The 10000-nt window shown below is 48.3% G+C and overlaps 2 protein-coding genes across 2 annotated transcripts in view; one reads left to right on the forward strand and one right to left on the reverse strand.

The window, feature by feature from the left end:
* The window catches only part of btbd17a (BTB (POZ) domain containing 17a), a gene marked incomplete at both ends in the record, with an annotated part of 47517 nt that overhangs the window by 23390 nt on the left and 14127 nt on the right, over positions 1–10000 (forward strand). The window lies entirely within an intron of this gene.
* On the reverse strand, positions 2996–6187 carry gpr142 (G protein-coupled receptor 142; the record flags this gene model as incomplete). The annotated part of the gene is given in 3 exon segments (XM_083687055.1): positions 2996–3143; positions 3145–3976; positions 6046–6187. Coding segments are annotated over 3 exon segments (1122 nt in total).

Here is a 10000-nt window from a genome sequence, read left to right on the forward strand (position 1 = left end):
AGTTGGTGACAAGGACAGGTGTCTGAGGACAGGTGGCAGGCAGTCGGGGGGGCGTGTGGCAAGCAGAGAACCCTCCCTCTGCAATGTCACTCCCTCTCTCTCCTCCCCCTCCCTCCTCCTTCACTCTCTCTCTTCATCCCTCTCTCTCCTTTCTCCCCTCCTCTCTCCGCCCTCTCTCCTCCCTCCCCATCCCCCCCTCCTTTTCTCCTCTCCTCATGTGTCCTCCTCCTCCTCTTCCTCCTCCTCCTCCTCCTCTCCTCCTCCTCCTCCTCCATACACGTCAGCTGTAATCAGTGCTGCAGCTGTGTGGGCCCAGCGAGGCGCTGTTCAGCTTTAATCAAAGCCTGCCCTGACTTGAGGCCACCACATTATGGCCCTAAACTGTTTCTCCCCCGATCCCTGGAACCTCCTCCGTGTGCGTCCCCCAGCGTGGCTGCGTTTACGCGCTCTCTGCTCCGCGCTCCGTGTTTGTCAGTCAGCGGGAGACGTCTTCAAAGAATTGTTGGATAACATCTGAATGTAACATCTGTGCTGCCCCCCCCCCCCCCCCCCCCCCCCCACCTCACTGGCCATAGGATGGACACATAGAGGGACTCTCAGAACTCAGTATGGCCACAGGGACCACATGGGTGTGTGTGTGTGTGTGTGTGTGTGTGTGTGTGTGTGCATGTGTGTGTGTGTGTGTGTGTGTGTGTGTGCATGTGTGTGTGTGTTGTTCACGTGTGTGTGTGTGTGTGTGTGTGTGTGTGTGCACTAACACAGTTCATTAATGTCCGACAGAGACTTTTCAATGGATGGGGATATACTGGTGGTAGCACTTAGCAACATGAAACAAGATCACATGACTTATCTGCCTCTCACGTTGGCACTGCCCCCGTTTCTGTACGCATCACACGGTTACGTAACTACACGGCTGAGCGAATCGTGCTCAAAGACACACACACACACATTAACACTTGGTTGGCTGGCTGTGCGCTCATCATGCACGTCTCATTTGAGAGACAGAGACAGACGTGATCAACAAAAATAGATCCCTCTCTCTTGTTGCGGATTAGAATCATACGTACAGTACCGGTCAAAAGTCTGGACACACCTTGCCAAGAGTGTGCAAAGCTGTCATCAAAGCAAAAGGTGGCTACTTTGAAGAATCTAAAATATAAACCATATTCTGGTTTGTTTAACACTTTTTTGTTTACTACATAATTCCAAATGTGTTCCTTCATAGTTTTGATGTCTTCAATATTAATCTACAATGTAGAAAATAATAAAAATAAAGAAAAACCATTGAATGAGAAGGTGTGTCCAAACTTTTGACTGGTACTGTAATTTAAGCGAGTTCTGTAGATGGAGCTGGTTACTCAGCAGGTACGGAGGCGAAAGAGCATCCGCATCCCAAAGCGTTTTATCGCCTTTCACAGGACTTTATTGACGAGGCAGAGTTGCGTGATTAATGAAAGATCAAAGACGTGACATGGTCCACCGCCCTCGGGGGGCTTAATCACATTTAAAAAAAAAAAAAAAAAAAAAAGCAATTCAGCAGCAGATTGAACTTCCCAATGTTGTTTTACACATGCATATGCTGCCATTAGGTGGGATGCTCCTAACAATACTGATGAATACTGATGCCACAAAAGAGCAGATGGCATGCTCAAAGATATTAATATCAGTTTGTATAACATCTACATGGACGTCTCTTGGTGAATGTTTGCAGATGTCATATTTAAAGGTCCTAACATCCGTTTCTATTACACAAGTGAGGACGTTTCAAGGGGATGTTTGATGCTGATCTCATATGTCAAGACAGGAACGTCAGTTTGTACAACGACAGCGTGTCTCGGGTATCGGAGCAGACAGAGGTGTAATGGCCCGGTCCGTGTCTGTCCGCCGACCGTCTGTCTGATGTTGAATTTGTTTAGCTGGGCTCAGCAGCCCGCGGCAGGCGGGGTGGGTTGTTTGAATAGCGGGGTCTTCCCTCTCCTGGTGCTTCGACGAGAAGCGAACCTCCACTTAAAGCTCCATCGAGTTGTGTTTCATGAAAAATAAACACTGTTGGCTAATAGCTGCGATTCGCTTCTCGAACCTCGCCGTTGAAATCAAGGAGCCGTTTCTTTGCTCGATCGGTTGCGCTCAGCGAGGCTGATGGATTTGTCATGGAGGCGAGTGGAGAGTGTTTCCCTCCACAGAGAAGGATTCCCACTGTGCTAAAAGGGTCAATGTATACTCACTGTTATCTAGTTTCAATTAATTTCTCCCTTCTCTCTCTGTGCTATCGATAGTAAGACAATGGATGGGAAAAGGATGGAAAGCATTTTGAATGCCACCGTAGGCGACAGTAGGTTTACCCCTGTAGAGAAGTAGGGAGCAGTGATGAGGCTCTCTCTCTCTCTCTCTCTCTATTTGAATCTCCCTCTCTCTCCTCTCTATCTCTTTCTCTCCCTCTCTCTCTCTGTATTTCTCTATCTCTTTCTCTCTGACTCTCTCTCTCTCTCTCTCCCCCCCCCCTCTCTCTCTCTCTCTCCCCCCCCCTCTCTCTCTCTATCTTTCTCTGTGCGTGTTAACCATGTGCCATGTGCACCTGTTGCAAGACCGACCAAACGGAAAACAAACAACGTCTGTATGTCATTCAGTATCAAAAATATCATGTTGCGTATGACTACCATACATGGAAAAGAAAAGAAAAAAAGACTTAAGTACACGAGCCAAATCTCTCTTAGAAGCAAAAATAAATACTGTGTCATTTTAATCTGATTCCCGCAGAGAATAACATCATAAATAACACATATAATCAGTACAAAAAACATACTGCTTTTGACTCTGGCAGTCCGGTCCAGCGAAGCCCTTTGAAACCCTTCAGAGGGTGATTGGCAGCTGTCCATGGACCGTGGAATGCACTGTGTTCCTCTCCGAGGTCGTAAGTGCTTAGGGATCGTGGGATGAGGGTGTTTGTCATGGGGGGTGGGGGGGTCGGGATGGGGGGGGGGTTAAGGGTCAGGGTTCACATGTCCTGGATCGCCCTGCGGGATGGCAACGGCGTGGAGTCTGGCCGCAAGCGTTTGTTGTTCCCGCTGGACAGCGAGGACGTGGAGGCGTTGGCGGGGGCCTGCTGCTGCTGCAGGGGCCGCGGGGGGTGACCCCCGACCCCCCCCCCCCCCCCGGAGGAGCAGGACATCCCGCACGGCGCCGCGGAACGGCTTGCTCACGAAACAGTAGAGGAAGAAGTTCACGGCCGTGTTGAGCATGGCGAGCATGTTGGACAGGTCGTAGGCCAGATGGACGCGCCAGTCCCGGTGGACGGACGACACATACAGGTGGTAGATGACCACCACGGTCCGGGGCGCCCAGAGGACGGAGAACACGGAGGTGATGGCGAGCAGCATGGCGGTGGTCTTCCCCAGGCGCCCCCTTCTGACGCCCGACGGCGGCAGCTGCGGCCCGCACTCCTCCTGGCAGCACGGGCGCCGCTGCCGCGCCCGCAGCCGGCGGATGATCAGCGAGTTGAAGACCAGGAAGACGCCGCAGGGCAGGAAGTAGATGATGGTGACGTGCGTCCAGATGAGGGCGGCGTCCAGCGGCGTGGGCGGGTGGCTGACGCGCCACATGTCGGACCACCAGTAGAACGGCACGCCAGACACCAGCGCCAGAGAGAAGACGGCGGCCAGTGTGCGGCGCGCCCGGGCCGGGTAGCTGATCTGGCGGTGGAGGAGCGGGTGGCAGAGCGCCACGTAGCGGTCCACGGTCAGCGGCACGGTGGCCCAGATGGAGGCGTGGTTGGCGGCGAACTCCAGGACACTGACGGAGCGGAGGAGGAGGGCGGGGACCTCGCGGTGGAACACGGCCGTCTCCAGCAGGAAGCCCACGAAGATGATGAAGAGCTGCGACAGGATGTCAGACCCCGTCACGGCGAGCAGGTAGACGTACAAGGCCTTCTTGGTGCGGGACGCCAGCCGGGAGAGAGCCACCGCCGTCAGGATGTTTACTGAGAGGGAGAGGGGGAGGGAGAGGGGGAGGGAGAGGAGGACAGGGGGAGGGAGCGAGGGGGAGATAGTGAGGGGGGAGAGAAAGAGAGAGATAGAGATGGAGATCCAAACAGAGAGAGGAGGAGGGGTGGAGAGAGAGAGAGAGTAGGGAGAGGGGGAGAGAGAGAGGGAGGGGGAGAAAGACTGTATATTACTGTATATTTTTTAGTACTTCTATTTTATTTTATTGTATTTTAAAACTTATTGTATTGTTGCACTACTCTGTGGCACTGTCACTTTTGCATTTCACTGTATACTTGTATGCACGTGACAAATAAAGAATCTTGAATCTTGAATCTTGAAGAGTAGGCAGAGGGCAGAGCCTTTAGTTAGTGTCTTTCAAATACCATTATTATTATTATTTGCTCCCATTAGATATTCTGTAGAGGAGGGAGGTTCTGAGGGAGATTCTGAGGGAGGTTCTGAGGGAGGTTCTGAGACAGGAGATACAGTGCCTTTGGAAAGTATTCAGACCCCTTCACTTTTTCCACATTTTGTTGTGTTATAGACTCAATTTAAAATGGATTCAATTAAAAGAATTTGCCATCAATCCACACACAATACCCCAGAATGACAAAGCGAAAACAGGTTTTTAGAACTTTCAGTAAAAAAAAAGAAAAAGAAGCACAAAGTGTGTAATTGATTCCTATGAAAATCAGAGACCCTATAAAAACAAAGATATTAATTCCAAAATTACATGACCTATTATCCTTGCATTAAGATAGACTCAATTCAACTTATTGAGTGATTTGTTGATGACATTTTTGCATTTTAGCTAATTTTAAGAGTGTCATAGCAAAGAGTCTGAATGTGCATGAGGTATTTCTGTATTTCAATTTTAATAAATTTAGAGAAATTTCTAAAAACCTGTTTTTATTGTGTGTGGATTGATGGCAAATGCCATCAACACAACAAAATGTGGGAAAAGTGAAGGGGTCTGATTACCTTCCGAAGGCACTATGTCAGCAGCCCTGCTGCTATCGAAAGGCTTTAATACGGCGTCCCTCTTTGCAGCGAGAGCAGTGTGTCTGTAATCAATGTCCAGCAGTGTAAATTACACGACATTGATTTTCTTTTTTTTGTTGTTGTTGCAGTGTGTCTCATCTACAGTGTCCTGTACTGGATTATATTCAGGGTAGTTTGTAGGCTGTTATATTCAGGGTAGTTTGTTGGCTGTTATATTCAGGGTAGTTTGCAGGCTGTTATATTCAGGGTAGTTTGTAGGCTGTTATATTCAGGGTAGTGTGTAGGCTGTTATATTCAGGGTAGTTTGTTGGCTGTTATATTCAGGGTAGTTTGCAGGCTGTTATATTCAGGGTAGTTTGTAGGCTGTTATATTCAGGGTAGTTTGTAGGTTGCTCATCAACAGCATGATAGCCATTTCATGCCCAGTCTGTCTTAGCCCATCTGACCTGTGTACCAATCCCCCCCCCCCTCCCACACACACACACACCCCGAACCCCTACCCTCTCAATCCTCCCCCCCACACACACACACACACTCCAAACCCCTACCCTCTCAATCCCCCCCCCCACACACACACACACTCCGAACCCCTACCCTCTCAATCCCCACTGGGAGCAGTTAATTCTCTGTGACCTTTCAGAGTCTCAAAGGTCAAGCGGCGGATCCAGAAGCAGCAGACGTAGGCAGCTGACACCCGTGGGGAGGCTGGTGGAGGCTGGTGGAGGTAGAAATCGGAGGACGGGCTCTTTGTAACGCATGGAATGGAATGAGGAACAGTATCAAACACCTCGTTCCGTTCCATGTGTTACAATGAGCCCGTCCTCCGATTTCTACCTCCACCAGCCTCCCCTGGTATGCACAACGTCACACACACACTCCCCATCAACGTGATTGCAGATCTGACTGCTGACCCGCTCAGGATGGCTGGGATGGCGGTTTGGTTCTGGAGACTGGGGACAGTGTGTGGGCGTGGTGTAGAATGATAAGACGGCCAATGGGGGGGAGGGGGAGGAATAGGTTGACAGAGAGAAAATGTCGTTGTAAAGGTGGAATATTTGTGTACCTGGTACTCCCACACAGAGGAGGGCGCTGTAGTAGATGACAGGGATGAAGCCCAGGATGCATTTGGACTTCTTCAGCTCCTCAGGAACCTGGCCCAGCTCAGGGTGACTGCTGGGCACAGTGAAATTGGACCAGTCGAACATGACCATTGAATTGGTTCTGAGGAGGAAGAGGAAGAGGAAGAGGAAGAGGAAGAGGAAGGAAGAGGAGGAGGATGAGCATGGTTAGAATATTGTACAGTATGAATCGATCTTCATTTATATTAACTATGAAATCAAACTTGCCCATGGTCAGAATAATGCTCTTAACAGTTCTTGGTGTCTACAATTGTAAAGAAGACTGAAATCAAACCATCAAACAAGTGTTTGGATATACAGTAGCCTATTGTACCAAGATTAGAGACTCCTCTTAATGACCACTTGCCCTTTTTATATTACAGAAGGATGTTCCCACTGAGAGAGCTGTCACTCCAGTCTTACCATACGTACATACATACATACATACATACATACATACATACATACATACACACACACACACACACACACACACACACACACACACACACACACACACACACACACACACACACACACACACACACATACATACATACATACATACATAGTATAATGCTAGAGATCCATATGAGCTTTTATAAGCCATAATTCACAGATGAGGGCCCACGCCGTGCATTAGCCACCGTCCGCCACGCCATGCGGCAGTGGGAGAGTGATGGCCAGGTAAATGACCGCGGTGAGAGACGGGGAGGATGTTTTCCAGACAGAGAGTATGTTAATGATGGTGAGTGTGCAAGGCCATGGAGTTTGGACCCCATCAATTAGACTGGTGGAGTTCACAACACCAGATGGACACTCTGCTCACCCTGAGGTCACCATTTTACTATTTGTTTTCTTTTCTCTCTGTCTCTCTCACTCTCTCTCTCTCTCTCTCTCTCTCTCTCTCTCTCTTTCTCTCTCTCTCTCTCTCTCTCTCTCTCTCTTTCTCTCTCTCTCTTTCTCTCTCTCTCTCTCATGCATGCATGCACACATACACACAAACACACACAATCTCTCTCTTTCTCTCGCTCTCTCTATCACGCTTGCATGCACACACACACACACACACAAACACACACACACAATCTCTCTCTCTTTCACACACACCCACACAAACACACACAATCTCTCTCTCTCTGTCTCTCTCTCTCTCTCTCTCTCTCTCTCTCTGTCTCTCTCACTAACCCATTAACCCATTTCACCTGGATGCCATCCTTCCTGTTTACTGCCTGTATTTCTCCACCTCTGCCCCCTCTGAAGTCAGCCTCCTCATCCATGTGGTCAGTCTCACCATGTTTGCTGATGGCTTTTTTCAATCACGAGGTTTTGATGATGAACTCACTGCGGATCCTCACTCAAACAATCAGTGGTTTTAAGACCTGCTACTGTATCTAAAACACTTCTACTGGTGCAATCTCCTTCCCCTTGGAGGCAGTCTCTTCATCAGCCTTGGCAGGGTAAGGTCAAACACCATAACTGTTCAAATGTAATTACATCCCATGTAAAAAAACCACTTCCTTCACCTCCCCGCTACCATATATAGACTTTAGCATGTGCTGTATGCACACTCAGAACGGGCTTCTGCAGCACCGAGCGTTTCTGCTTTGCTGTGCAAATTCACACCGGCAAAACACAAAGGACAGAACGGAGATGATCGTTTGGCTGTTTTCATAATGAGTGGTGGGTTTATTGAGGGGGGGGGTCTGGGGGGGGGGGGGGGGGGGACTTGTAATAGTGCAGATTGCCTCATTCGTTTATTTACCCTCTCTGTAGTGCATGTTAGGAGTTACACTGTATTTCAGTACTGGACTGTTTTTCATCAAAGTGGTTTTGTGGATCAGTGACGCGCAGTTATTTTAACTCATTCAGCGCCGAGGGTGAATAAATTCTCCCAAATTGTCAACATTCTAGAGTGCCGAGGGTGACTTTATTCACCAGAAATGCATAAATGATGACGCTTCATTTTGTAGCCAATCAGAGTGTTGTTGCTAGGTAAACACCACATAGAACACATGGAACTCTAGGTGGTGAGTGTTCCGGAATGCTTTGGCAGTTGGTGAGTTCACGAAAAAAGCCACACAATCAACATTTTGATGTCTCCAAATATACGTGTTATTCCTGTTTTGGAAAGGTCGCTCTCACTTCCACCCCAAATTGTTCTCAATTCAACTTGTTATCCTTCGGTCACGATGCCTCTGGATATAAATCCTCTAGAATAGAAACTAGATAAGACTCAACCATTTATCCTCCACTTTACCGAAATGTGACATCTTCTTGGCACTATTAGATGACATGAGAAGTGAATCAGTCAGGCTCAGACCAGTTATCACTCCTCTATATGCCAGTTCTGTCTTTGGGAAATAATCTGTATTTTTCTTCCCTTTTTTTTTTACAGTAATACGTTTTATCCCTCTCCAGTTCCCAGTAATCTAGCGGTGATATATACTGTAATGAGTTCTTTATTACACTCTGGTCTAACAGTCCTTCTGGCGCGGAGGCAGCCAGAGAGCCATCAATTAAACAGGCCCCTTTCTCCAGACAACACACTGGCTCTCCAGAGGTGTACCCTGAGTAGTTGTAAGAACTCTAATCCTCCTCTGTCGTTATTCTGAAATATCTCTGCTCATAAGTGGACAGGGCGCTCGGTTTAACAGATTGAAAACATACTTGTATTTCACCCTGGTTATGTAAGAGCCACACTTGCGGAGATAGGATGGCCTGGTATTAATAGGAGAGTGATTCTCTGTGGAGGGTGGGGGGGTTGGTGGAGGGGTGGGGGGGATGCAGGCAGCATTACAAATACACATTTCTCCTATCCCATTGACCTCAGGACACGACAAGGCCAGGTCTGCGTTGGTGTTATCCTAGCGCTGCGGCTATTCCTGGTGGCGCGCGGTGCAGGACACTTGATCACTGTTGTTCTCTCCTACGACGGCTCGGCCTCCGGACCAGCTGGGAGAAAGACGATAGTTATGAGACTATGAGACCATGCTTCTCACTGGAGACGCCTACATACTGTAGTGAAGGAGCCATAACCATAACCCAGCAACCCTCTCTTTAAAGTACAGTCTGTGGTAACGCTTTATTTTACCGTCCTTTTACCACGGGTGTTTACATGGTGTTTGTTATATTACTTGGTTAATGTTTACTGTATATTCGCTACAGTGTGTATCCCAAAGGAACCGGTAATTCCTAGGTAATAACTATGTAATTACTCTGTTCCCATTTTGTTTCTAACAATTCAAGTACTGTCAAATAAAACTTTCTTCTGACTTTCAGTAGTCAGAGATAAGCGTGAGAATTGGAGCTGAGGGACTGTCTCCCTGAGGCCATGTTCACTGTTCATCAGAGGACACCCCCCCCACTCCAGATCCCTGGACCCTTGGACCCCCTCTGGCAGTAAGTATGTGTCCCAGAGAAGCAGCACATGCTGGGGGTGAGAGGGGAGTGGACCCCCTAGACCCTGCCCTTCCTCCGCTTCCTCTACATCCTCTCCACATTGAGAAGGAGAGGTAAGACATAGGCCAACCATTAGGCCAAAAAGGTTGGGCTCAGATTTGTTTCTTTTACCAAATCTATATGTTTGTTATGTAAATGGCGTGTTGTAGAAGCCACTTGTTTAGTATTTTCGCTTTGTTTTGAGGAAGTTACCGGCAAAACGGCCTTGTTGTTGCACCTCACTCTGATTTCATAGGCTATTCTTGCGGTCGGCCCTTTTTGCTAACCCTGAAAGATACTAATTATAGTTTCTCCTGGCCGATAGACTACTTTCAGGGTCAGGAACCATCAGACTATGAGGTGTAAAACAGTGAACTATCCCTTTAAGGTAAGGGAAAGTAGTTAAAAATAGCTATGACGTTGTGGCCGTGAATCAAGGCCTGTGTGGGAGCTGGAGAA

Source organism: Argentina silus (assembly GCF_951799395.1).
Source record: "Argentina silus genome assembly, chromosome: 16".
NCBI lineage: Eukaryota > Metazoa > Chordata > Actinopteri > Argentiniformes > Argentinidae > Argentina > Argentina silus.